This window comes from Mollisia scopiformis (assembly GCF_001500285.1).
Source record: "Mollisia scopiformis unplaced genomic scaffold LY89scaffold_11, whole genome shotgun sequence".
NCBI classification, from domain to species: domain Eukaryota; kingdom Fungi; phylum Ascomycota; class Leotiomycetes; order Helotiales; family Mollisiaceae; genus Mollisia; species Mollisia scopiformis.
The window spans coordinates 1,182,123-1,209,177 of record NW_017263591.1 but is presented as its reverse complement, the minus strand read 5'-3'; the positions used below and the strand labels follow the sequence as shown (position 1 = coordinate 1,209,177).

The 27,055-nt window shown below is 47.0% G+C and overlaps 11 protein-coding genes across 11 annotated transcripts; 4 read left to right on the top strand and 7 right to left on the bottom strand.

Annotated features, from left to right (window-relative positions):
- The first annotated feature begins 525 nt into the window (after positions 1-525).
- LY89DRAFT_615938 (HET-domain-containing protein) lies at positions 526-3,142 on the top strand. The gene is made up of 2 exons (XM_018210745.1): positions 526-1,163; positions 1,217-3,142. The coding sequence occupies exons 1-2, from the start codon at positions 557-559 to the stop codon at positions 2,824-2,826; spliced, it is 2,217 nt and encodes a 738-aa protein (XP_018072075.1). The 5' UTR covers positions 526-556; the 3' UTR covers positions 2,827-3,142.
- A 1,611-nt stretch (positions 3,143-4,753) lies between these two features.
- LY89DRAFT_684681 (uncharacterized protein) lies at positions 4,754-6,504 on the top strand. Its single transcript, XM_018214928.1, has one exon. The coding sequence runs from the start codon at positions 4,876-4,878 to the stop codon at positions 6,295-6,297; it is 1,422 nt and encodes a 473-aa protein (XP_018072074.1). The 5' UTR covers positions 4,754-4,875; the 3' UTR covers positions 6,298-6,504.
- Positions 6,505-8,328: 1,824 nt separating this feature from the next.
- LY89DRAFT_733547 (uncharacterized protein) lies at positions 8,329-8,825 on the top strand (the record flags this gene model as incomplete). Its single annotated transcript, XM_018219813.1, has 2 exons — positions 8,329-8,656; positions 8,740-8,825. The coding sequence occupies 2 exons, from the start codon at positions 8,329-8,331 to the stop codon at positions 8,823-8,825; spliced, it is 414 nt and encodes a 137-aa protein (XP_018072073.1).
- Positions 8,826-10,036: 1,211 nt separating this feature from the next.
- On the top strand, positions 10,037-11,092 carry LY89DRAFT_584023 (HET-domain-containing protein; the record flags this gene model as incomplete). Its single annotated transcript, XM_018209243.1, has 1 exon — positions 10,037-11,092. A coding segment is annotated over one exon (1,056 nt), but the record flags the coding sequence as incomplete, so codon positions are not given.
- Positions 11,093-13,372: 2,280 nt separating this feature from the next.
- On the bottom strand, positions 13,373-13,723 carry LY89DRAFT_556682 (HET-domain-containing protein; the record flags this gene model as incomplete). The annotated part of the gene is made up of 1 exon (XM_018208380.1): positions 13,373-13,723. A coding segment is annotated over one exon (351 nt), but the record flags the coding sequence as incomplete, so codon positions are not given.
- A 762-nt stretch (positions 13,724-14,485) lies between these two features.
- On the bottom strand, positions 14,486-14,899 carry LY89DRAFT_561276 (ankyrin; the record flags this gene model as incomplete). Its single annotated transcript, XM_018208456.1, has 1 exon — positions 14,486-14,899. A coding segment is annotated over one exon (414 nt), but the record flags the coding sequence as incomplete, so codon positions are not given.
- A 1,907-nt stretch (positions 14,900-16,806) lies between these two features.
- On the bottom strand, positions 16,807-17,190 carry LY89DRAFT_584525 (uncharacterized protein; the record flags this gene model as incomplete). The annotated part of the gene is made up of 1 exon (XM_018209271.1): positions 16,807-17,190. A coding segment is annotated over one exon (384 nt), but the record flags the coding sequence as incomplete, so codon positions are not given.
- A 998-nt stretch (positions 17,191-18,188) lies between these two features.
- On the bottom strand, positions 18,189-19,089 carry LY89DRAFT_781860 (ankyrin). Its single transcript, XM_018222523.1, has 3 exons — positions 18,922-19,089; positions 18,650-18,867; positions 18,189-18,590 (listed from the first exon to the last, which is right to left on the bottom strand). The coding sequence occupies exons 1-3, from the start codon at positions 19,007-19,009 to the stop codon at positions 18,324-18,326; spliced, it is 573 nt and encodes a 190-aa protein (XP_018072068.1). The 5' UTR covers positions 19,010-19,089; the 3' UTR covers positions 18,189-18,323.
- Positions 19,090-19,247: 158 nt separating this feature from the next.
- Positions 19,248-21,387, bottom strand: LY89DRAFT_781859 (putative flavin-containing monooxygenase). The gene is made up of 7 exons (XM_018222522.1): positions 20,706-21,387; positions 20,631-20,651; positions 20,481-20,584; positions 20,262-20,429; positions 20,035-20,203; positions 19,697-19,986; positions 19,248-19,628 (listed from the first exon to the last, which is right to left on the bottom strand). Exons 1-7 carry the CDS (start codon positions 21,328-21,330, stop codon positions 19,275-19,277), a joined length of 1,731 nt encoding a protein of 576 aa, XP_018072067.1. The 5' UTR covers positions 21,331-21,387; the 3' UTR covers positions 19,248-19,274.
- A 439-nt stretch (positions 21,388-21,826) lies between these two features.
- Positions 21,827-22,957, bottom strand: LY89DRAFT_718352 (uncharacterized protein; the record flags this gene model as incomplete). Its single annotated transcript, XM_018218408.1, has 2 exons — positions 21,827-22,792; positions 22,874-22,957. 2 exons carry the CDS (start codon positions 22,955-22,957, stop codon positions 21,827-21,829), a joined length of 1,050 nt encoding a protein of 349 aa, XP_018072066.1.
- An 879-nt stretch (positions 22,958-23,836) lies between these two features.
- Positions 23,837-25,702, bottom strand: LY89DRAFT_718351 (uncharacterized protein; the record flags this gene model as incomplete). Its single annotated transcript, XM_018218407.1, has 1 exon — positions 23,837-25,702. The coding sequence occupies one exon, from the start codon at positions 25,700-25,702 to the stop codon at positions 23,837-23,839; it is 1,866 nt and encodes a 621-aa protein (XP_018072065.1).
- Positions 25,703-27,055: the final 1,353 nt, after the last annotated feature.

The following is a 27,055-nucleotide window of genomic DNA, read 5'->3' as shown; positions in this document are numbered from 1 at the left end:
TTGCCCTATTATTTAGATCTTTAGACAGCCTACATGGGCTTTCTATAACATATGCGCGCATATGCAGCTACAACGGCGGGCGATACTGGTAGGTCGATGGACGTTGGAGAACTAGCGCTATATGGCTGGATAACTTGGAGGGTAAGCGAGGCTGCGTTGAAGGACGACTATCGAGCGCATTGTCTATTCTCATTACAGGATCATGGACTCAATTGAGTGTCTATAGACTCAGAAGAGGCTTCAGAGAGGATGGAAAGCAAGGTTCCAAGGCTTTTCACGTTGTTGTCAGGTATAAGTCACGTGATACTTGACTCCTCCGAGAAAAAAAGTATCTACCTAGATACCTTGAAGTTCCTCATGTCTCAGTAAGAGAATCTGTTTCAATAGAAGATTTCTGTCATTATTTTGAAGCAGGTAGTATATCAAGGTTCTTAGGGGTTAGCCGGCTTTAAGCGACTTCGCCACGCGGAGTGGCTGCCTAGAAAAGAGGCACATCGAAACGATCCCCCTTAAATACATGCTCATAAACAAAACGCCACATCAAGACAAAGTTCCAATGATGGGTCAAGGCGAATTCCCCCAGAGCGTCGATGGAGAGAAGGTCTTGAGAGAATGGTTTGAAAAGTATATGGCTGAGAGAGACAACTCTATCTCCAAGGATTCCCCGCTTGTTCAGGTCGTGGATGCCGATGAGCTCGATGCAAGCTTCGTCGAGAAACAAATCCAAGAATCCGCGAAAGAGATACTCGTCACCAAAGGCTTCTGCGAGAAGTGCCAAAAGTTGTTCGATAATTGGCCTACAATAGGTGGATCCGCGAGCAGAAACCACGATTCGCTACCAGACCAGAACGGTGGTTGGGAGCACGCTGTTGCGACAACCTACACTACATTCGAACTAGAAGCAGGAGCGCGCTCTGGATGCAGGTTCTGTACTTTCTTGCTACAAAGTGTCAAAGATTGCGAGCTCCTCGAAACGTTTCGTAAGATTGAAGCTCGTATCTTCAAGCTCAATGAGCACGAGAAGTCAGCTTTGTCCGTTCAGAACTGGGGTTGCAATCCACATCAATTGTTATGGCTAAACTTGCCTGGAAAGGTCTGCACATCGTGCAATGCCGGTATTGCTTTACAGACAAAAACAGATTCAGCTTATCTTCCCGCCTCAGGTACGTTATCAAGATTCCCCATCGTAGCCGCTGATCTTGCTGACTTTTTGAAGCTGATTGTTACGATGAGCCTCTCGATGTACTGGAAAATGCAGCCAAATGGTTTACAAATTGCTCTCAAAACCATGAACGCTGTAAAAGCAGTAATGACGGCGTACTACCAACGAGACTGATCTCAATTGCTAAAGAGCCTCGATTGGTTTTGACCTCAGAACTGGTTAAAACGCCGATATATGCCACTCTCTCACACTCTTGGGGGTCCCACGAAGTAATCAAGCTTACTTCGAAAGACCTTAAATCTTTCATGAAGGCTTTACCAGTTGACAAACTCCCAACCACGTTCAAGCATGCTTTTGAGATCACTCGAAAACTTGGAATGGACTACTTGTGGATTGACTCACTTTGTATCCTCCAAGACAGTGAAGATGATTGGCAGAGAGAGTCATCTTTGATGAGCTCAGTTTACGGTGGCTCGGCCATCACCATAGCTGCATCATCAGCTCGCGATAGCACTCATGGGTGCTTTCTTAAACCAACCATCTTCAGCGGTGGAGTTCGAGCTCGAGTCACAGACGGTGGGCGAACACGAGTGCAAGACTTTCGGAATTCCGAGGAATACAAACGCTCAACAGTTGATACTCATCTGGGAACGAGAGCTTGGGCTCTCCAGGAGAAGATGCTACCACCCCGAACAATTCATTTCGGCGATCGAGGTGCTTTTTGGGAATGCAGGACGAGTATCGCGTCCGAATACTTGCCAGATGGATTTCCGAAAAATCTTGTGTCCCCTCTTGTGAATCGGAAAGGCAAATTCGAATGGCTATGGCCCCAAGTCGTCGGGCTTTACTCTGCAGCGAATCTAAGCTTTGGCAAAGACAAATTACCAGCACTGTCTGGTGTCGCAAGCCTTGGATACAAAGAAACCGGAGACCAGTACCTCGCGGGGCTGTGGAGAGGTCAGATTGAGGAGCAGCTATGTTGGCGCCGTCACCATAGTAAACCCATCATAAAACGGCCCACTTGGCGTGCGCCGAGCTGGTCCTGGGCATCTATAGATGGTGGAGTAGGATGGTATCAGCCGCAGAGCAAAGTTCTCGAAACACAGTATGCTCACGTCCTTGATGCTAACACGACACTGTACGGCAAAGATCCCTTTGGACAAGTGGCGGGCGGAACAATTCGTCTAGCTTGCTCTTCCATGGTAGCCGGCCACTTGGTACCCAACAAGAACGTGGATAAACCAGGCTTCGACATTGTCTTACGCGCTGGTGAGGGGCAGGACGAGTTTCCCATCACTATAGACTGCTTGGAGGATGGCGAACAAGAAGACAATGGAGCAATTCATCTTCTGCCTATCCTTGGAGGCTGGACTGGCTGCTCTTCGGGGATGGCGGATGGAGAGAAGCTCAAAGAGTTCTTGGTCCAAGGAGTTGTGCTTCGGCCTACAGGCCCCACGAAAGGCGAATTCTCTCGAATAGGGTCTTTCAACTTCTACAAAGACAGTATGAGATGGAGGGAGCCAAAAACCAAAATTGATGACTCTTACGAGCCCTTTTTGAAGATATTGGAAGAACAAGGAATTGCGGCAGCCGAGGCTGCATGCGCTGAGATCATATCGAACACGGAACATCCTAATGAGCGATATGTGATCACTCTTATTTGAAGGAATTGGAAGCGAGGCTAGTATTATATACACAGATGGATTTGTTTTGGTCACGCTGTCTGAAGTCAACCAGCCCGTGATCGTTAATCATGTGCCATTCTCCCTTTCCACCCAGGCTATCATCGATAAATGTGATTAACTTGTGCTGTAGAGGGGGTAAGAACATGAACCAGCAGTACGCAAAAACAACCAAAACAACTAAAACAACAGCAAGTGGGCACTGCGCGAAGCAGACCACTATTCGCGGTAGTAGGACAGATTCAAAACATCATGTAAAAGCATTCGAAAACATATCACTGTAAAAACTAAGAGTGGGAGAAGAGTTCTTGTTGTTCTAAGGGTGCGCGACCACAATATATGGGAAGCGTCACATGATAAACTAGACCCGATCGAGTGTAGTGCTAGGGAAGACTAGCGTTCCCGGGCTAGCCTCCTCAACCACACGTGCTGGTGAGCGCCAAAAAGAGCTGGCCCCGCCACAGTGCTCTAACCCGATTTGAGTCGATGTACGTCTCCCGGACACTCGTCGATAGGCACAGCCCTCAGAGAGCAGAATTTTTCATTGTCTTGGAATCACCATTGATGTTGTGGAATTAAGGCTGGCTGCACGCCAATCTAGTTCAACTTCCGGCTATTGTATGAGATTGGCTGCGCGCTGACGGCTTCTCCGCAAAGGAGGGCGCGGTAGCTGAATTATTTTATTGAGCCACACATGCAATGGAACACCATAAATGCAAGCTGCGGTGAAAAAAACGAACGCGCATGCTGACGCACAAGCATATAAAAGCTGCAAGTCGTTCTTTTGAGACGTACGGCGGTCAACCTCCGTGATCTCTCACGAGTTTCCATTTGTCGGGCTAATCAGCTCGTGATACTGTGGCTTATGATAATATTCTGGTCGTCATAAATCTTCAAAACCTGTGAGATTAAATGGGAAATGATCATGGTACAGTGCTAAAATATAAATCTAATGAAAAACGCTGCGGGTAGCTATTTACGATGTTTTCTCTGAAAATCTGTAAGCGAACCCCTATTTTGCACCCCACTGATCATTGAATTCGTCCTTGAAATAACATCCATACCTTGAAAGGAGGACACATCGATTTGTGCGAAGATAGCATTATATTTATTGTCCAAGTACCGCCATGCGATAAGCACACAACTTGAGATATCACTGCACTTTGCGTGTGATAACGCAAGAACGTAAAGTTGGCGGCAGCTCGCTAAGAGCCTGAGGTCTATGGCGCTTCGAGGCTCTCAAGGACACCCTCATTATTGAAGGTTGCATTCTCACTTTGAATGCTGCTGCTTTTAGAAATGTCAGCCTTCCAAAAAGAAAAAGTCATTTCAAATTTGGAGCAATGTCATTGATAGGTTTCATGTAAGCTGTCATCTGACGTTCCTTGATCATTCCAACCGGCTTCAAGTCATTATCACGAAACAAATTGTGCAGAATGGTTTCTAACCAAGGTAGCCATGTCAGATTCATGAGGTGTGTGGGATAGGGCTGAGGTGGCTAATAGGGCTGAGCTGGTGACCTTCTCCAGCTAGCCACAGCGCGCCATCAAGCCCCGCCAGTTCCCCCACTGTATCTCCACGAACACACCAGCACCTCCATTGATCCCACCCATTCGTTGATAGAAATCAGTCATGCAAGCGCGCAAGGCTGGCTATCTTCCAAATAATCATGAGAACTTGATAATTAAATATAGGCGTCCAGTAAGGAGGGAAGATGGAGCAGCCAACGGCAACTCCCTTGGAAGAAGCTTAAAAAGTGGAAAGCTGAGATGTCAGCGTTGTCTCGGGTGGCTTCGGTCGATCAGGAGGTTGGGTGAGGTTTTGCCACTCAGATCAGTTGTGAAATGATCAGACCAGCATTAATACATTGCATCTGCTCACACTCTTCGAATATTGCTCACCACTTTCACACCACTTTCTTCTTTTCTCTGCCGATCCCAACAAGAGCACTCCCGCTTCAGTTACTTGATAGTCAACTTTGTTAGCAAGATATCAGCAAAATTACCAAATCTTCCATCTAAAGCACTAGCCATGGACTCACTCGTCGTCAGAAGGCGCATCAGTTCTCACAACTCCATCTCACGCCGCGACTTCTCTAGAGGACGCGAATCAATTGGCAGCGGCGGTTGCGACATCTCTAGCTCCGAGCTCATACTATCATACAAGGCCCACATCCATGGTCTTGAATCACTTCTCAAGCGCTTCGAAGAAGTTCTGCGCCGAGCAGAAACAGCCGAGTCGGAGCTCATTATCTCCACTAGGGAGTGCGAAAGCAAGACCATTGAAATCAGCACGCTCCAAGTAACAATTTCCAAAATCAAGATCGAGCTTGAGAGGAGCAGAAAGGAACGAGATGAAGTTCGCTCGCATTTGGAACAATCGGAGCGTGAGAAGATCAGGATTGTGGAGGAGCGTGACAGGGAGAGACATGAGTTCGGAGAGCGGGAGAGCAAGGATCGTCGAGAGATTGAAAGATTGATCGAGGAGTTGAAGAAGGTTGAAAGTGAGAGAGATCGTGTGATCGTGGAGAAAGACAAATTCCGCAGAGAGAAGGAGAGATTTGAGGAGGAAATCACCTCGGAGCGCATTGAATTCGAGGAGAAAGAGACTAGGATCAGGAATGAGGTTCGGAAGTGGAAGAAAGAGTTTGACAGTGTTCAAGAAGAGCTCAAGGAGACATTCATTGAATTAGAGGAAATTCGTTCAGAGAAGGAGAAGATCGTGTTTGAGTTCGAGGAAGAGCGTCAAGAGTGGGTGGAGCGAGAGGTAAAGCTTGTTGAAGAGGTTCGCATCTTGGAAGAGAAGTTTGAGAAGATCGAAAAGGAGTGTGAGATCATCAGGATCAGACTGGAAGAGACCACTCGGTTTCTGGAGATTGAAAAGGAGAGATGTGGTTCCTTCACTAGGAATATCAAAGAGCTGGAAGAGCAGATTGAACTTCTGGAGAAGAGCTGGACGGAGACCAAATTCAGAGAGCAGAAACAAAGGGATGAGCTGGAGATACTCCACAAGGAGCTGCGTATTGCCATCGACGAAAGAGAGAAATTCACACTCAAGCTCTCCGACGCCCAAACCCGGATCCGCTTCTTGGAGGAAGCGAAAAGAGATGATCGATTCGAAGATCACGAAATCAACAAGGAATTGATCCGAGTCAAAGCTGAACTTGCCAGAGCCAACGAATGCCTAGAGTCCTACTTGCCCCCACATCATTGCCGCGGCTCTAAATTCAGCATCGACAAAGTCTTTTATTGCGGTAAGATCGTGGAAGACCACAGAGTGTTGAAAGAGATACTCGACACCGTTCATTCTGGAAAGTCCTTCAGGCCAACTGACGAGACTTGTGGTGGTGAAGTATTGGATAGCCAGAAGACGTTTACGGTGGCATACCATGTAAATGGAAAAGGTCCTGTGAAATATGTCACAGTGCCGGAAGGAGGTAGCGTCCGATTCTGATCCTTGGCTGACGCTAATGCTCTCCTTTTGACTGTCGGGATTCTTTGAGTAAATATTGATGAAAGTGGCCACAGAATGTTGATATTTTGCCACTGGTGCAAGAGGGTTTAGCGTGTTTCGAATTTCTGGTTGACCGAAGCTTTTGGCGATCTATGCGTTTTGCTTTCTGCTACAAAACTATTAGTAATACTCTTTCTACATTTTAAGGACAATATTCCAGAAGATCAGTGACTTAATGTTTTGTATTCTGTCTCAGCTCCCTAATACCAACCCATTTGATTGAGCAACTAGGTACCGAATGGCTAGGCAAATAGATGAGCAGTGCGCCCCTGCCAACTCTCGTTGTAAAGTTCTCTCGAGCAGGCAGAGACCGTCTCAGGACTCCAACCTTTGATCCAGTCGGTCCTTCCTTGACTATTTCCTGACCTTCAACGAACCAAGTGGCAATACGAGAAGGTGAATCAATGCAGGCATTCATCACGACCCATGAGTTCCATCATCCTGCAGCCCCACCGGCTGCTCAAATGACGAGAAACTTGCAAGCGCGCCAGTAGGATCGCTGAGTATTCTTTGGGGACCAAGTTCATACTCTTATTGGTAGAATGCTCCGTCGTTGCTGATGGGTTCTAGACTCCTTCACCTGATCTTTTTTCAGATCGTCAGCAGCCACTGTGGGTACGGCAGCTGAGGATTCTAGAAGCGCGAGGCATGACAAGCAGTAATGACATTCTTTTTCGATCCTGTCAATTTCCGTCATTCGTACAATCAAGACTAACTTTCTTACTGTTTTTCACTTTTCAATTCAATCGAGCTAAGTTTCTAAGACAAGTTTCAATTTTTGTCGAAAACCATCGAAACTTTCCCCGCTACTTAATGCCTATTCCGTTGCTTCGAACTTAAGCTCTCCTCCGAGGGTTTTTTTTTTTTTTTTTTTTTTTTTTTTGGATATCTTTCATCGCTGAATATAGCAGTAATGATTACCGTGCCCTTTAAACGTAATAATCCCGAGTTTCTTTGTCAAGAATCTTCTGACCTTTTCAGCTCAATGTCACTTTTCTCGGTAAAAGGAGCTGCAGGGGGCAGCAGAGCCTCCGTGTCAAGCTTTCGGCGACCAAGTGTGGGTCCCCGATGCAATTAATCGGACGACTGACAAGGTCAGAAATACCGGTACCTGGATCCATTAAGGTTAAGCTTTCCTTTTCTCCAGGTTATTGGCGGAACAGATCCGCACAGTGATACTCAGCCCTATGCTTATTTTGACCACATTGTCCAAGCCTATACTCATTGGGACGCCGTCTTAAATCACCCTTAATGTCCTCTTCTCATAAATTTCGCTTAGAATAGTCCACAACCAGGGCGAATACAGCTTCACAATTGCCCAAAAAGCCCTTGAAAACAAGGGTTCTTCAATCCTGCAGATCAACTCTCGGACTTTCACGCTTCAGCCTACTTGAAAGTCTGGTTTCTGCTGCTCTGAATGGTGAGAACAAGTTTCGGCGAGATTCACCAAGATATGTGGAAAAAGACGTTAAGGGTGAGTTAAGACAGTATCGTCCCCTACACATGGCGATACTATGCTCTTTCGTGGAGGCAACAAAGCTTCGTCTGGAAAAAAAAATATTTGGGGATGACTGTCTTGAATATGAAGAAGGAGCGGAATTAGTCGCTACCGAATCCTCCAACTGCAGCTGTGGTAAATTTGCATAAGCATTCTATTCGACGGCGAGGAGATTGTTCAAGGACCATGGAGGGCTTCTGGTCGCCGCTTACTCTTTGGTACCCGTTGAGAATTTTACTCGGTCATCTTACGGAGAAGCCTTCAGCTTTCATCAAAATCTGCCTTCGGTTAACATTTGCAGATGCTGAAATATCAAGCTCTGACTGGGTTAAAGATATAAAGACGTTGGTCTCGTCTCGACCTTGATTTACTTTCATCCTCATCATCATTTTCAACTCCTCTCGATATCCTCCTCATCCTCACTACTCAATACTCACTTACTTCACCTCTCCATGAACCTTCTCCTTTCAATCATGTTCGCCAAACTTCTCCCCCTCCTCGGTCTTTCGACCTTGTCCCAAGCCACCACCGAGATCGTATATCTCGCTAACTGTGCTGGATGTCCTACCTCCGAGGGCTGCGAGTACTATCGCAGTACCATGGATTACTACCCAGATGTTACTGAGTCTTTGGATGGCCAATATCCTTCCGCCATTGCAGGTTTCGACTGGGTCGTGGGCTGGGAGGGAAATGTCATGAAGAGGAATTTCCCGGATGGGGACACCTTCACCAGTGCGATCACTACAGATGCCCAGAGTCTTGCTAATGGAGCTTATGCCGGCTTCGGCGAGAACAAGTATCGTGAGTGTAGTTTCCTACTTTTTTTGATTGACAATTGAAAAAGCTTTGGGAGTTCTAGTTGCTGATATGATCGGTGACGATAGGTAGCTTCAGTTGCTACAAAGATAGCCAGAGGGAACTGTATCAGGATGGGACCGATTATTGCTACTCTATCTATTACTGCGAGTAAACTTCTGTACGTGCAGGCCGTTTCGTTTCGTCTCGCTGACTAACTAAAAGGTTCGGATAGGCAAAGCTTCAAAAGTGAGCTTGTCAAGCGCAATACTCGAATATGGGGAGACCAGCCACTCGAGTTGGTATCTTTTCTTCGCAGTGAAAAATTGGGGGCAGAAAGTTTTGGCTTTGTACGGGTGTTGTTGGTAATTTTATTCTTGTAGACCATGCCAAAGTTGAGATATCGACTTCGCATTGATCAAACTTTCAATATTGGCAATTTTTCATATTCCAACTCAAATCGCTGGTTTACTCACAAAATGTGAATGTTCTGATTATTGTAGCAAACCGAAAATGAGAGGACAGGTTCACTTTCACAACCAAACATTGGGGAATCCTCGTGATTGAGCTTCGGTTATTGATGCCCAACTGTGGCGTCCAACCTTGCAGAAGAGACGTGCCACTCTTTTATTGGTTGCGACGACGTATATCTTCTGCCCTGGGGAATATTTTTCCTCTTACGATATAGTGCATTATCAGGTCTTCAACCCTAGAGAATTTGGAGAAAGTCCGAGTCTTGCTTACGCTTTCATGAGCACAGATTCTTCGTGCGAATGCCGCTTTCCCACAATGTCTGAAGGTTCTGACATACCGTGTCATGTTGATTGCTTACTTGCTATTGAAAGAGCAAATGCAGTCACTGTACGGCGAGAGCTGAGTATTACAGCCGAGAAAGCAGTCAATGAGGCCCCAACGGACAGCCATCTCTGCCACAAATGTCGTCACATAATACGATCATCTTTTATCATTCAAGCCTTACTATCGCAAAGTACAGGTGAATCGGCTTCAGGAATCATCGAAAGGGGGAAAGAAGTATTTGAACACTATGACGAATTTCAAGGACTGATAAAATCTGCCGCCAAAGGCTGCCATCTTTGTTCTCTTCTGTACGGCTCCTCTCACTATTATCCCGAATTTCCATACGTCTGCGTTATTCGACCACTGCAACTGTCTCAATTCTACTGTGAACTAGAGATAAAGCCCAAAGTGCTCGATAAGGACAGGAATGAGTCCATAGGATACTTGAAATTCCATGTCAATGTCCCCCAAATTAGGAACAGGATTAGAAAGCTACAGACCGTGGGAACAGACTCGGATCAGTCTTTCTCTTGTGCTAGTACTTGGCTTAAAGGTTGTCTCACCGATCACAAACTTTGTGAAACCCACATGCGGGATGAGAACTTTCGTCCACAACGACTGCTCAAAGTGAGTATCACTGGCGCCGGGATTCTTGTGCAGCTTTTAGTGACCAAGGAAATTCCACGAGAAGTTCGTATTCAGTATCTGACTTTAAGCTATTGTTGGGGCCAAGGGGATCATCTTCGTCTAACGAAAGCTACCGAGGAAACTTTTGCGGAAGGTGTCCCGTTGGAAGATATGCCAAAAACCCTTTTGGATGCTGTAGTTATCACGGCAAGACTACACTACGAACACCTATGGATTGACGCATTGTGCATTATCCAAGATTCCGAACAAGATACGAAAGACAACATCCTTTCGATGGGCGAGGTCTATAGGAACTCGATATTCACAATTGCAGCACTAGCCGCTAGAGGAAGTCATGAAGGTTGTTTTGTCAGGAGAAATCCTCTAGCACGGGACGAATACAGGGTCCGTGAAGACAGTCCTTATACATTCTCTCATCTTTTTGAACCCATTGGCCCTGACACGCGGGATCCGCAGCTAGCTCCTCCCCTTCAGAAGAGGGCTTGGGTTATTCAGGAACGTGCACTATCTCCTAGGACCTTATATTACGGCTCAGAAATGATTTTCTGGGAGTGCATTCAGTCTAAGGCATCTGAGTATGAGCCTATCATGCAAGATCTTTGGTACGCTGGCGGTCAGGATCTTAAAGATCGTTCACCAGGTGTGATCTTTCATAGTGGCATGAAATCCGTCTTCAAACTCCTACTTGATAGATGTAAAGATGGAACTTACTGCGACTGGATTTCTTACTGGAGGAAACTTGTTCGAGACTACACAGTCTGTCAAATGACAAAGGAGAGCGACAAATGGGCAGCTATCGCGGGATTAGCAACTGAAGTTGAGTTGGTGGCTCGCGACGAATCATTTCATGGACTGTGGAAAAATCGTTTGTGTCGTGAACTTCTCTGGTACGCAGATAGGCCTGGGCGAAGATTGGGGACGGAGAAACCAGGAGGCCAAGAAGTCAAGGCCCCATCCTGGTCGTGGACCTCCGTCGACGCAATAATTGAGTGGTGGACTGAATATGAAAAGGAGTCATCCAATGTTAAGTGGGAAGCTGTTGTCTCGGTAACACCCACAAGTCTGGAATCTATACACCCAAAGAATAGAATTGTCCTGAAAGTACCACCAAACTTGAGATTTTCGCAAATCTTTCCAGTTTTTGGAGGAGACAGTTTGACAGATGATTTATGGACTACCTTGGCGCCGGTCGAGGACAAGAAGCCAAACATGAGTTACCTCCATTGGTACCCCGATACCAAAGATACATTCCACACACCAATCAAGCACACTTTGCAGTTGGTTAGTTATATTGTTAGGGGTTGGAGGCATTTAGATTCAGTATGGTCACCATTTGAGCGTATGCAATTCGAGGGACTTGTTGTAACCCCGACTGATGAGTCTCACACAAGTTGGTCGCGCCTGGGATACTACCGGGCGTCGTGGGACCCAAAAGACTTTGAAAGCTCTCAAACTCTCCCACTCTACATGGGTTCAAGTGAAGAGAGCGAGTTGGTCTATACAACACTGACATGATCGGTATGTTTTTGCGAGATGGATATATCAGTCTTGAAATTGTAGCTAATAATGGACCAAGCGGGACTACAGATAGGTTCGAGTCACTCTGCTTCGTTGCCAATGCTTGTCACATGACGTAGGGTTGGAATGGAAGTAGCAAGTGAACTGTTATACTGTCTTGATCATGACTGTTTTCCCTTCTCTACGCTATTATAAAAGCTTGATACTGTAGCTTCTGTCCACTTCTAGACAACCACTGCGTCACCGAGATTGAATGCGCAATGAGAGGATTTCAGTGCAATGGGAGTAGAAGCAATGAGAGCAGTTATGGTGAGAGGGTTGGTTGGTGCACTGAGAAAGCTGGTATTTCGAGAGAATCCGGAGTGCAAGTGCAGAAGCCGAGTATTGAATTCGAGAAATGACTTCTGGGGTCTGGCACTTATGTCCATGGCTAGGTAAAAGTCTCTACATTTTTAATATTTCGCACGCAAGTCTGGCTGTTATGTCCAGATAGAATAGGTGTGTTGAAAGGATTGTGGTAATATTCAGTATGATAAAGCGGACCAGCTAACAAAGAATGAACATCTACCCGTATCAAATAATCCGAAATTCTCTTCGCTCCCACCCTGCCAAAGATACCCCATCCTGTGGCCCAAGGAACAGACCAACGCGTTTGAACTGCACATTATTATTTGGCTCTTCCGCTTCATCCAGCTCTTCCTCTTCTTCTACTTCTTCCTCTTCATCCAGCTCTTCCTCTTCATCCACCTCTCCCGACTCATTCACCTCTTCCGATTCATCGACCTCTTCCGGTTCCTCCAGCTCATCCAGAATCAGCCCCATCCATCTAGACCCCGCTTCCGAAGTATCTGAATACCATTTACAAATCTGAATTACTACGAAGTTGGTATTTGAGCGGTCATCCAGCCATCTGATCTCGTTGTCCGCCAAGTCGAATAGACATTCGCAATTCAGAGAAGCATCTAGATCCTTCAGGGATATCGACATTGCAGATAATTTCATAAGTCTGGGCTGATCCAGCAATCCTCCGCTACCAAATTGCATGTAGTCTGTTGTCGTATTGACATCGTGGCTCTCGAGAAGTCGAGCCTCGTGAGCGGACTCGACTGGATAAGAATGGACGCTCGTAGCCAGGCTGTATGATACGGCACCTTCTAGTGAAGCCCAGCTCCACGTGGGTGGTTCTCCGACACTTGAACCCCTCTTCTCTAGCTCTTTCATGTGATGTTGTGATCGCCACAGAAGGCCTCGCCATAGATCATCTACCCACAGGCCTTGTGAGAAAAGACCATGTCCGTGTAGGCTCTTCTGAAGTGTGATAGCGACCTCCCACACTGCAGGCAATTTATCGGAAGGAAATGTAAGCAGAGACGCGGTAGACACCTCAATCACAGAATACCATGATTGTAGTGGATTATTGGTGGCCTTTGCTATTGCGTTCGCGGTATTGAAAGGCCGAACATTGATCTGTAATATTGGCTTCTGAGCCACGACACTGCCTTCTGATAGCAGACAAGTGCCACAGTTCCAAAATTGTTGTTCCTTGTGGGAAAATATGATCCGTTTCGCCAGTGCAGTTTCTTGCATTCTCCACCCTCTTTTTGCCATAAAATCAGACAAGACGTCACGTGGCCTTAGGAGCTTTTTTCTCAAATGGAGACATCCACCGGGCTTGTTGCCTTCGCTTGAGACTGGTAAAGCTAGAAGGGATACCGAAGAGGGAGGTCTTGGTGAGAATATACCTGCATCCACGTGCTCTGACGCTAGAGCAGAAACGACGCAAGCGGCATTTCGAATGTAGTTACCCATTCTCCCAGCCTCTCTTTGCCAGTCTTCTGCAGAATCTTGAATAACGCAAAGAGCATCAATCCAAATATATGATATTGCTAGAAAGGAGGCAAGCTCGATACCATCTTTGAAAGTCTGGGGAAGTTGGTCAAATCCAAGATCTTCAAGATGGTCTTCCAGTGTGGATATCATTGTGCGTTGTGGTTGTACTTTGCCCCAGTTGAAAGATAGGTATACATATTCTCCAGAGAACGAACTTGAATCTGGGAAATGCTCAAGGAATACGTGTGGAAATTTTCGAATGTTAATCAAGCGGGTGGGAAATCCTGTTGGCTCGAACTCGGTCTGACGTTCCGCGTGCTGGAGTCTGCATGTTTTGATCCAATTTGATGTCAAGGCCCAACCTTCCCTCGAACAAGCGTCAGCATCCAGTGTCCGCCCACTAAAAATTTTGCCCAGCGTGTCTTCAATAGCTATAAGTTGAATTCTCAGCGTTGGTCACACATATATTGTCTTGGAGCAACACGTACCGCGATCAATACAAATTTCTAACTCTAGACGAACGTCACTTCCAATAGAGATCACTAGAATATCTTGGTCCAGGGTTCCGAGGGTCTTAGAGCTGCATAGAATCATCTGAATCGTCATTCCTGATGTCAAGGAGTGGAGGTAGTCTCTTTCGAGACCGAGTGCCTCAATTTCACGAACAAATACCTTGCACATAGGGCAGCCTTTCTCGCTAGATTCCAAAAGCCCTTTATAAGACGGGTAGAAGGCATCTGAGAGGCCTTGAAGGGCTGACTTATACCACCGTTGTACATCACACCGTAAGCAGAATCCAGAAGTATCGAAATCCACTCTTGAAGAGGGAATCATTGTTCCAGGGCCGGAGGTTCCATTCGAATCGAGAGATGGACTCGTGTTCTTTCGATCAACATTGAGCAAAGTTTCAATCTCTGACCCTGCGTTCCCCTTCGCCAGTGCCAATGGAGTTTCTCCATCCTTGTTGACAAGCTGTCTGTTACAACCGGCCCCAAGTAGAATTGTGACAATTTCATCTTGACTTGTCATCGAAGAAAAGTGCAAAGCCGTGTTTCCTCTGGGATCCGTTTGGTCGATATTTGCGCCAAATCTCAGCAGTAATTGGACAATCTTTGGATGCCCATAGTGAACCGAAATGTGCAGAGGCGCAAACCCATGGTAGTTTGGGAGATTTGTATCAGCTTCGTGTCGAAGTAACGCTTCGGCAAATTCCACTAGTCCCACTCTGGACGCGAGGTGCAGAGCTGTGTCACCGACATTATTCTGGGAGTCAATGGCAATTCCCGACGCCAACAATAATTCCAGAACTGGTAGAGATCTCCAATGGACGGCTTCATGAACAAGGGTGTTGCCGACAAGATTCTTAGCTTCAATATTAGCCCCAGTGGCGATACCATACTGGACGGCATCTACTTGGCCATAACGTACAGCCACATGCATCGTGCTCGATGGCAAGGCATTTTTGTACAGGCTGCTGATGAGGCAGTTGAGTTCCAGTGGAGTCTGGTCATTTACCTTGGCATCTCGGGAGTGCAGAGTCCAGTATTTATTTGAGTAAGAACGCACTTTCTGGGTGGCTGCCTGGTTCGTTTGACATATCCTTTCGAGTGAAGAATCTGCTTGACCAGGCATTAGGAAGCGAAGGCAGATCATGGCGGCACGTAGGTTTGCGGTTGGCGAAAGAAATGGGTTGTCGAGGTCTTGGCGTATTTCCAGATATGGTCGTACCGTAAGGTGGGAGAGGCGAAGGACACCGGAAGAATTTTTGACAATAAAATTACTACACATGCGGAGTAGTCGATTCGTTGGAAAAGGTCGAAGTGCTGTTCCATCAGACTTTATGGAAGCGATAAGAGCAAGATCCTCAATGTGGAACTCTTCATAAGCATGCAACATCCACTGAAGTGCTGTCTGGACAACAACTTTGCGATTCGGATCATCTTTGCCAATTGCGTTCAAGTAAACTTGGTCATAAGCTTCATTGAGCTGATCAATGGGCTCTAAGTCCTTTCGCTTGAGAGACTGAATTTTCTCGTCGATCGTGTCCTGAAACATGATATCAGGGCTGAGGAAAATTTCAACCTCCAAAGTTACCCATTGGAACCTATCCCAAGAACACGAATCAGCTTGTGGGAATTTTGCGTAATGGGAATTCAAGTATACTTACATCCCGCCCGCGTACTCTATCAACACCTGCTCAAGATCCGTTGCTTGCTCGGGAGTCATAACAGTATCTTGTTGTAGAGATCTACGCTTCTCAATCTCTGTTTGCAGATAGTACCGAATATCAGCAGTGTTGCTCTCGCCAATGTCGGCCTCCACCACATCTGGAAAAGTTGCTTTAACATCCACTCCATATCGACTAGAGAGAAATAGTCGCAAGTTTTGTTGTCCAGATGCCCAAATGAGTTTCAAGGCAGCTAGAAGTCCATCTGGATCTACACATTCGTCAAGCGCATCCACAATAATCACAATTGCTTTGGACGAATTCGCAGCAAAAGACTCCTTCAATAAAGCAATGCATTTCTTGAGCTGCAACTCACAGCCATCTGCCCGTCGAGACTCGCTGTCTCTGTAGTCTTCGAGAAAACTCTTGAAGGCGGGGTGTCCGTTGACAGATAGACACCGGACCAAGCTTCGAATGATTGTTGTTGTGTCGCTGCGTCGAGTCGTTTTTTCCTTGCGAGAACAGTAAAAGTAAGCCAGATAAGCTGTAGGAGTATCAATGAAGTCTTGAATCACAATTGATGTCAAAGAACTCTTCCCTGTACCTGGGGTGCCTTTCAACAAGAACACGCCAGACTTGGAGTTCTGCCAATCTTTGAAATCTTCGCTTTCGAACAGCCACCGGCCTCGGTTGAGATATGATTCCCCAAGGCTGTCCCGGACATTGTCGTGGTCTGCCCCATACTTGATCATGGAGATCCAGTCGAGACATCCTTTCTTCTCGTAGTTTGCATTGTCCGTGTTTGCCAACACAAGCTTTAGAGTTTTGCTGTGCTCTTCGAGTGCTGTCATGAGCTGAGCATTTCCACGCTGCTGCTCTCTGAATCCCATGAATGCAATACATCGTCGACAATCGTCATCGAGAACGATAATTTTAGCTGAGATATCTGACCATGATGTGGTAGCCGTGACAATTCCCCAAATCCGTTTGATTGTTTTGGCACCGAAGTACCGGGCAGCTAAGGCTTGATACTGCAACAAAGTAGTGTACAAATCAAGTGCAGCTGTGCTGTAGGTTGGTTGAGTATTAGGGTCGGGGAGCATGCCCTCTTCCGCAATTGTATAACACCAAAGGATTTTAGCAACCCTTTCTAGTCCATCTATGGCTTCTTGATGTCGCTTCGCGTCTTTAAGCATCAACTTAGAATCGTCAGCTTCTCCCATAGATTTCCTCGCCAAAAACTTATTCTTACCGGGATCAAAGAGGAAACAGCTGTCCATGGAATCGAGATATATGGGGGCGCAAAGGTCATACCCGCCGAAATCAATCCTTGACCTCGATCTATCAAAGACAGAATAGAGTCGACTGTTTCTCGAACTTTGACCTCCTTGACACCGAGTAGATTGAACGACCACTGCTTTGATTCCATCTTCGTCTTCTGCTGCGCAACAACATTCTGAATCTCGAGTTTGATATCAGTGCTTGAGTCTAGCTCTGCATCTTCCTTGATAATTGTCTCGAGGTCTCTGATGAGATCTGGGTCATCCTCTGCTAGCTTCTTGTAGGCTTGCTGCCACAGGCTGGAGGCGTCGAGACCGACTGAGCCTGACGAAGGTTCTATAGTAGCGATGCCATCAGAAGCTACAACGGTATCATGACCCGTGCTGGATACTCCATTCACCGTCAGTGAAGCCTTTGCGACCGCTTGATGCGAACCATCTTCCAAAGGAGGGATGCTCTCCTGCCGGGGCTGGTTCAGTGGAGGTGCTGGTTTCGGAGATGCATTCGAGATTCTGTGGTATTGTTGAGCTGGGTGCGGATTAATCTGTTTGATTGAGACACGTACTTTGGGGGTGCTTTTTCTTGAGCCCAGGACAGAGCTATCCTAGGCGGCTGTAGATCATGCCCATCGTCTACATGGGATGATTCCGCGCCCTTGAAGCACGAAAGGCACATACTTGGGAATTATCATTCGACCGACTAAAGAGGAGCACTAGTAGGCCAGCTATCGCGATGCTGTTCATTCTATATATCTTCGAAAGGAGGCTGGGCTGCCCGGGCTGAGCTGAACTGCCCAAAGCGAGACGTGGGGGCCGTGAAGAAAAAGATGCGCCAAGCGCTTCCAATGTTACGCCCCTGCTTCGATTGGCCGAAGTCTGCGTAAGCAATGGGAGCATACATGTTGAACACGATATTCAGGGACGGAAATGTGTTGATAGTCTCAAATCAGAGGTTTTTCTCCCCTTTAGAAGCTTCGACGGAAGCTAATCCGATGAGACTATTTTTAGATATGTCACGTGCAATGCACGTGCCTAGGAAGCCAAATTTGCTAGGTACCTAATTATTTAAGTATCCCACACAGCTTATTGTTTGATGTTAAAATCCTTTCTCTGTAGTGAAGCGTATCTCCAAAGTTATGTTCAAAGTATGTAGAAACATGCCTTGATGCACTTTTATAAAATGAGTTTTGTCATCATGTTTGTCAAGTGCCTAGGTATATCATCCTATTCACACTTGCTCTTGACGGGATAGCAATAGCAAGTGGAGCATAGACGATAGAGTGTCATGGAAAGTTTTCCAGAGCCTGTAAACCTCAAGTTGGCCGTAGCAACATTGATATAGATAGCAATATTCAAAATCCGTATACTAATAGTAGAACATCGAACTCGAAACTGTAATAAAGTAGCACCAACATATTCATCATGATCCCTTTTAGCAAGAAGAAGAAGCAACATCACTTCCTCTCACAATCCTCCTCGGCTTCCCCCTACTCCTAACCCGATTAATCTCCCCACATACCGCACCCGACATTGCCCCCTTCTCCTTCAAATATTGCACAATCTCCGTCTTCTCAGCCCTAGTCGCCAAGTCCAATGGCGTAAGCCCCGTATCCGACACCTGATTGACATCTGCGCCATGTTCGACTAGGAGTTTGACAATTTCAAAGCCGTCTTCTAAGTCGTTGTGTGCTGCCCAGTGCTGTGGACCGACACGTTAGTATCTTCTCAATAGGAAGGGAGATGTGGTGAGGGACGTACAAGGGGACACCAATCGCAGACCGTGCGATCAGATGGGTTGACTCCTTTTGCCAATAAACTCTTCACGCTCTCCAGGTGTCCACCAGCTGCAGCTTGATAGAGTCTCATATCCTGGGAGCGGATACCGGTTCGGGCTTGGTAGGTAGGTGTTGGCAGCTTCTCTACTGGAGCTGTGACAACATTTTCGGATTCGTGGATATCTTTGGCGTCGTATGGGGCTGTGGAACGTTTCTGTTAGGAACACTTCGTCAATAGATAGATGGAGGCCTTACGTGGTGGACCGATTGACTCCTGATCTTGCGGGATAATCGATTCGCGGCGTGGTTTGCGCCCACTTACACAGCAGCAACAGCAACCCATCTTTCTGATTGTGGAGGTTCAAAAAGCTGAATAGTGGGTAGGAATCAATTGGTTTTTTGGAGCTGAGGTGATTATAAGAGAAGAGAATTCAAGAGACGTCGTCACTCGAGAGGCACAGATGGCGGGGTAGCAGGCAACAGCATTTGCACTAAGCGAGTCCGAAGATCTGCCGAGGGGGGGCGACTTCCGAATGTCCTCAAAAATGTTCAATATCTCTCGAACTATTCTTACGGTGCTTCCACAAGAGACGAAGTAATGTCTCATCTCAAGAACCGCCATCATAAATCGGCAGCGGCGCTCCCATAACATCAGCCTTGATACTCAACGCTATGAATCGCGAATAAAAGCGACATTGGGACTGATCGCCCCCAGTGTAGAACATCCCTTTTTGTCCACCCGGTCTAAAGGCAGCTCGAAGCTCTCCCTCACTGTCGACACCCCAGAAGTCTCCCATGGCATCAGCAGTAGATGGCGAGAAGATCTCAGTGACAACTGAGCGTAAGTTTGTTTGAAATCCCGTAGCGAATACCACCACATCCGCGGGGAGAACTGAGTTGTCTGCAAAAGCAAGTCCTTCGGCGGTATAGTGCGTGGGTAGGGAGTCGGATTTGATCTTGATCTAAACTCATAGTGTTAGGCAAATTCACACCACTTCGATGAGAGGGATTGAGAGAGAAGCATTCTTACCAGTCCATCGGCAATTTTCTTCGAGGCGCCAACATCAACATAGTGCCCACCAAAACGATCAAAAATACTCTCCCCCACACTTCCGTTCTGGTCGAATTTGAATCCAGCTGCTTTGAGGGCATCATAGCGCTTTGGTTCCAGGGATGCGAGATGGCCGAGGCCACCTTTGTAGAGCCGTCCCACAATGGGATAAGGCATGGACCAGGAAAATTGATCGGCGAGGTAGGTGGGGAACTGTGCATTGTAGGATTGAGAGATAAGTCCGTGGAGATATTCTGCTGGGACGACGTCTAGACTTGTAAGTTGGAGTTGAGAAGAAGACTTGGAGAGAAACTGACAGGTCGGAGAGCGTTGCACCATAGTTACTGAGGCGAGACCAGCAGCTACCATGTCCTCGACGACATCGTGGGCTGTGTTCGCGGTTCCGATCACAATGCCGTGTTTTCCTTTCCATGCGGAAGGATTTTTGTAATCCTTTGAGTGGAGGATGGTGCCTTCGAATTTCTCCTGTGGAAATGGAATCTCAGTACCATGATCTTTGATAAAGGAATGGGGAAGCCTCTACTCGGGTCGAATACTCTGGCATGCTAGGAATCTGAGCACTTCCAACCGCGAACACCACATGAGAGCTGGTAATCGTTCGATCCTCTCTACCTCGCTGGACTTTCAACGTCCACAGCTTCTTCGAACCGTCCCAATCGCCCTTTACGAGCTTTGTATCAGTCCAGACATTCTGATATATCGTCAGTGACCAAACTCTAAGCATAGTAGGCTGGTACCTTACAATATCGAACTTCTCAACCCAATTCTTGTAACCTTGGGCCAGCTCATTTTTAGTAAGATGCTCAGAGCATTCGGGACCAAAGGTTCGATCAAAAGGAAGATGGGCTGCAAATCAGCTAGCATTCACCAACAACGGCTTGAGAATACCTACCAGTTTCTCTCGGCAAATGCACTGCATACCATTAGTCTCGAATTTACTTACAACTTGCAAAGATCTCGAACCTACATTTACAAGAATCATACCTCATCCTCCAATTATCCCCCACCTCAGGAGATTTCTCCAACACCACACAACTAACCCCTAACGCCTTCAACCTCCCCGCAACACTAAGCCCAGCCTGTCCGGCCCCAACAACCACACAATCAAAACTAGTATCCTCCTTCCCCTCCGCCTTTCCGCCCTCCGGCTCCAGAAAATCAACAGAGTTCTCCCCCTTAAACCCCATCAAAAACGTCCTCAACAACCAAATCCTCCATTCCCCATCATCTTGCACCAATGAAACAATAGCCTGACAGTCCGTCTTTTCGGTCTCAAATTCGTAGATGGCTTGGATCCAGCATAATGGTCCTGCGCGGAAGATCTGTGCAGAATTGGGTTGCAGGGAGAACTTGGTGGGTTGCAAGAGTTTGGTGGTTGCGGCCCAAGCTGTGAGGATGGAGGAGGGACCGTAGAAAGTTCGGAGTGTACCTGTTAGAGCGTAGAGATCACGCCAAGTCCCAGAAGAGGTGATAGAGGAGGGGGAGAGGGTGGTGAGGCTGGGGAGAAATCCTAGAGCGACTTTTTCGGGGTCTACATCTGGTGAGATGGGAGTGAAGGGGAGGGAAGCGGGGATATCGAAGAGACGTGGCATGGTCAGTTAATCAGACAGCTTTTGGAGAATGCGAATGATTTGCAGTTTATGCTTGGGATATAGGTTTGGTATTTGAGCTGTATGTCTTTCGTCATGTTGGAACTAGGGTAGGGTTGCATTGGCATCTGCATCCTGCAAGCTGACGCTGACATAAGATGCGCGAACTTAAATATACATAGGTACATAGGCCATGCGACTTTGATGCGATTTTCAAGGTGACGTGAGCTCGCTTGTCCCCTTTCTGTAGCGGTAGAATAGTCCACGGAGTAGTCATTCTCCTCCATGGACTTAAAGAGTAAACTTAAATCGCAACCGAAGCTTAAACCAACAACAAGCGTCGAGCTCTCGTATTCTCGAACCACATAAATGAGCTGAAATCCCCAAAGAGGAGTTTAAAGGTACACATTTCCTAATCAAACTTGGATAACGTGAGATTCAGGAAGCTACCATCTTGTCTTTCAGCTTCGAAGAGTCGCGGCCGGCATGAAGCTGCGAGCTAGTTCGGCCACAACTCAAACATCCTCCAAAACCTCCCTATCAATCTTCCCCAAACCGTCTTCTCACGACAATACTTCGGCTGCACACAATCCAACCAACCTCTCTGCCTTCTCCACTGCATCTCCGCCGCTCCTCGAGCTACTACAAACCTGAAATCAATGTCCTGTTCTCTGACCTCTACCTCCGCGTCCCAAAGAGCATCCTTCACCGTCTCCAAGAAATCTTCATCTCCAGCCCTCTCGCCGGACAGCAGAAGTTGCGTAAACTCCTTCTTTCCCTTCAACCTTCTTACCCGCTCTTTAACGTTCTCCCAATACCCACTCGTCCCTTTCTGATCACTTCCAAGTTCCCAATCTACGATGTTCGTCGCTGCGTACTTAGACCGTGCCATTTTGATCCAATCAGTGTTAGCAGACAGAGTTCTATTGGTATAGTCGAGATGTAACAACTCATCACCATCTTTCATTGCATTTTCCTCTTTCTCGCACTTATAAGGATCCGCATATGTGGCACACAGCCCATACCCGTGGGCAGCGTACACAGCGTTGAAATCACCGTCGTGGATCGCCCGTTTGGGAAGTGGCTTGAGACCGGCGTACACGAGCGCGTCGTTCACTTCTTCATGGGATGCAAAAGCCGCATTGGGGATTGCAAGGCCGATTGTCGTGATCGAGATTGAGAGACGAGACTCGGTCTCTGAACGAAGCATTCTGAGCATGGATCCCAGCGTAGCGGCATTTGTGGACCCAGGACGACCGAGGAAGAGATTGTTCCGCCGCTGGACGATTTTGAGAAGAAATCGAAATTGATGTGAAAAGGTGTTTAGAATCGGTGGACGTAGTCGATTAGGGTGAGTGGTCAACTCTTGCATCAAGGCAATGTATTCTGCCGATCCAGGAATATTGATGATGTTCTCGACATGACCGTCCACGTCTCTAACTGCAGCCGTGCTATTGTCATTAGGCTGAGAATCCAATGCTCTTTATTGATCAAGATTACGAGGTGTCAACATACCCCAATGTTAATCCCAAGTGAAACCCTATACCTGGAGCTGATTGTAATCTACGGTCCAAGCAGTTGTCACACTGCATGATCGGGCAAATGCGATCACCTTGCACCAGAAGCGCATGATGAACCATGATCAGAAAAACTGAGTATAGCCACGGTAATCTCATATTTGAAGAGTAGGATTTGAGAAGGGTACAGCAATGAGTAGTTGTTATATGTTGAGGACAGATGTCATAAGTTACGTCGAGAAGTTGTATTAAGTATGTTGCGATGTGACGTGGGGCACAGCCCTATTCTTTGTTTTCCACCAATTGTTGGTTGGGTTGGGTTGGGTTAGGTTTCACGTCAGCGGCTATGCAGAGACTTTGCACTCACACCAAAATCCTTATAGGATTTTAAGTCGGTCGCTCCAGAGATAGCCTTTCTGTTCAACTGTAGGTCAAGATTTGCCATAAACAATTCAAATTCGCATAGCTAGAGAGGTTAGATTAACTATTGATCAATTCTATAATAATATTCCGAAATAAGGGATTAAACTATATACCAGATAGTCCCCCCCCCCCCCCCCAAGCCTTTACGCAGGAAATATTAAATAAGGTACGTAACCTAGAGTGGGGTGCTATATTTCCGTCCGCGTAATCTTGCTTTTCATTTTGTTACTTATATTCCTCTTGCCGTACTTTGATTTCCGGTTTTGAAAGCGCCACAGGAATTAAATTTTTTAATTAGCTTTGGCATATTACTTTTCAAATCGAACATAGTCCCTAAATAGACTTCCTATCTCTATTCTCTCATAAGATGATGTTTTAGAGTCCAATCAATAGAGTAGATGAGGTGCTGGTGGCCGACTGGTATATAGACGCATCTAGTGCCACTCGCGAAGAGGTATGAGAATAACTTGGTATTGTTGATCGGGTGTTTTTGACTTGACCTTTACTCTTCGCAGGGCTGACGGTGCGCCACGAGAGTATTGATCTTCCGCCGCAGTTTTCGAATGTAATTACAAGAGCTGTTGATTAACTCTACTGATCAGAGTATAAACCGCGGGCAATTCCTGCAACGGTACACTATCAATCTCGAGCTCCGAAACGCTGCTTCTCCGCGATGACGAGCTGGCAGGCGTTGGCAGACTGGTCGTACGTCGTCGAAATGTCTGATACACAATATTGATCCCAAACACCTGCCCAAGAACAGCAAAAATAGGAACAATAACATAAAAAATCCCTCCCCAACCAGTTCCCTTAACCGGCATTATGGTAACCCCAGTGTGGCCGCTCAACACCGAGTCCAAGATCACCGTCGGCGTTGGGTCCATATTCGCATCCTCGATAGAACCAAGCGAGTATCGATCCAGCATCGCCGTACCCAACCAGGCGGAGACCAATTGATGCAAGCCCAGATTCCAAAAGAACAGCGCGCCCGGTAAAGGAATACCGCACCCTGGCTCCCCTTTGCTTAGCCCTTCCGCCTTCTCAAAGTAATTCGCCTCCAGGTACTCACGCACGACCATCATCGCATGTAAACTGTTCTGGAAGAACAGGATGCTCAAAATGAACTTCCGGTCCGTATCATGCGCGGGCGCTGCCCCGAGCCCGAAAGGCGGGGAATTCGAGAACCCCATCGCCACGGCGACGCAGAAGAGCGTGATGCCCATGTTGACGGCAGCGTAGCAAAGTATATGAAGCCACGCGTGGCGCCCGAGCGATGAGTAGGGGAAGCCCGTTGGGAAGCCGTCATTGTCATCACATTGTATGCAGCGCGCTGCACACAAGACGGCAATGGCTTTGATGCTCAACGCAACGGCTGCGATCTCGGTGATGAATTTAATCCAGACTAGCTTGGCCTTTGTTTCTCCCAGAGGTTCGGCTAAACAGTATGATAGCGGTACATGCTGCGATGTATCGGGCGAGTTTCGAGCCGTATGGTAGAGGTAGCACAAGTCGTAAGCAGCGTAGTAAGAAGCCAGGAAACTGGCGAGCCCGTAGCTTACGCCGTTCCATTGCCAAGTTGTGCAATCTGCGCCGAATATCGAGTTGCATGCCGGCATGTCTGCTACGCTAATGTATACGGGATAGGGAGGTATAGTCGTGTTAGGCGTCACAGAAAGGTAAGCCTCGGGGCATAAAGACATGAAACGGCTTGGAAGACCATTTGGAGTGAAACCTGGAAGTGTGCCAACGGCAAGGCCAGAGTTGTTTTGGGACAAATTTGGCGCCCAATTGGTAACCATAATGACAGTTCGAAAATTAGAATACAGTTCAAGACCATAGTTCCTCCTACAGTCGTAATTCGACAGATTTGTCCATGAAGATGAGTTCTGCTGTACACCATCGAGAATACGCTGCAACGACGAGGATCCAGGCCAGCCACCAGGCCAAGGAGTTCCGTATTGTACCGATGCTCCAGGTTGATCTTTGAATTCGGTGACATTCAGGACGGACAAATCAAACGACTGCCCTTGGAAAAAGCCCTTATCAACCAATACCTCGTATGCATCGTAGGCCGGCAATGATGTTAGAATGATCGAGTTATACAAGACATGAATCGGCAACGACGTCAGCGACAAAATAACCCAGAGCACCTTACGTCGCCAGTTCGCCTTCCAGCAGGCTGCGAGAGATTGATACCCGAGTTTTCCTTTCGGATTCCAGATCTCATCTTTAGGCGGTGGGAGTAGGCAGCGCCTGATATAATCGGATCCGAAGACAATTAGACCTGAGACAATATTGAGAGGTAATTGGACGACCATAACGTTGAACCATTGCAGTTTCTTGAAATCGGTGCCGGTGCGTAAAGTTGCAAAGCCGTGGTCGTCGGCTTTACCAAAGGCGCAAAGAAGGATGTGGACTATCGCTAGCAAACACATTGATGTGGCGCATAGAAACACATCCCACCTCCCTGATATCTTCTTTTTCAACTTGCTCGCTTCTCTCTTTATCCATGTCCATATTCTAGTAACGCAGGATAGATCTTTCTTAGGCAAGGCGGGCGTGATTAACGTTGACGTTGACTCCGGGTTGGCTTGCGCGTTGCTACTAGGTCTAGCCAAAAACGAGTCAGTATACGTTCCAATGTATAAGCAAGGGAACCATTACAACAAACGCCTCGTAGCTTGGTCAATATTACTCCCACGAGAACCCGTTGGAATTCGATACGCCGATAGATCGACCTCTTCTAGCGGTTCCTCAAAAATCGAGCTTGCCGAACCCCATATCTCTCGTGGATCCGGAGAGATCGTCTCAAAATCTGTAGCGCGAGACATATCTTTACGCAAAAGAAGCGAAGTTGCTCTGCCGCCGTTGACAGCACATAAAACGACAAGAGCTGAAGAAACATATATCCACTCTGCTAGTCATGATCGCCCCCCAAAACTCGCAGTCGCAAAGCCTCACTTCCACAACGACTGAGCTGCACAATGCAGAGAGCGCTGCACCGGATTGGTATTTGGACGATGATTGTGCAGAATACAGCAGCTGCGCCTCAATAGACAAGGCGGTTTTTCGCGGGGAATGCACCTTTCTTGGCACACCCATATAATATAGTCTGCAATAAAACATGTAAGGCTTTCCGGTGAGTGAGCGGTTATCTGCAGCAGTATCTTCGTCATTGTGCATTATCAGGTCGTTGATTGAGCGTGCCCGTTGCGAGGAAATAGGCGTCGATCCCGGCAAAGCAACCAACCACTTTTAAGGTTGGATGTGCCCGATGCCGAAAGAACAGTGCGTCGGGATTGCTACGTTAAAGATGAACGGGCAAAGCGAAGCAATGGGGAAATGATGATGAATTATTCGAATAAGCGCAAAACGAAACTTGTTAACGAGGACATCCATATAGCGGGGCTCTTGTACAATTCTGGCCAAAACCTAATTATTTAAGCTTTTGCACCTTTGTACTTTGGCGGGGTTTGCAACTTTGCGGCATTGCAGGTTTGAAAAAAGTAGTAAACTCTGAACCAATCAAAGAGTAGGATTTTCATGCCATTATCACATAAGTGTAGTTGTACAGTCCCAAGTCCCAGCCCTCGATGTAGTTCAACTTCTAGCTCTCAAGCTCTCTCTGCCCTCACAGCACTTTTATTCCCGGCCTCCCCGTCCCTCTCCCTAGTCTGCCTTTCCTTATTCTCGCTCTCTACTCTCACTCTCTCTACTCTCACTCTCTCTACTCTCACTCTCTCTACTCTCACTCTCTCTACTCTCACTCTCTCTACTCTCACTCTCTC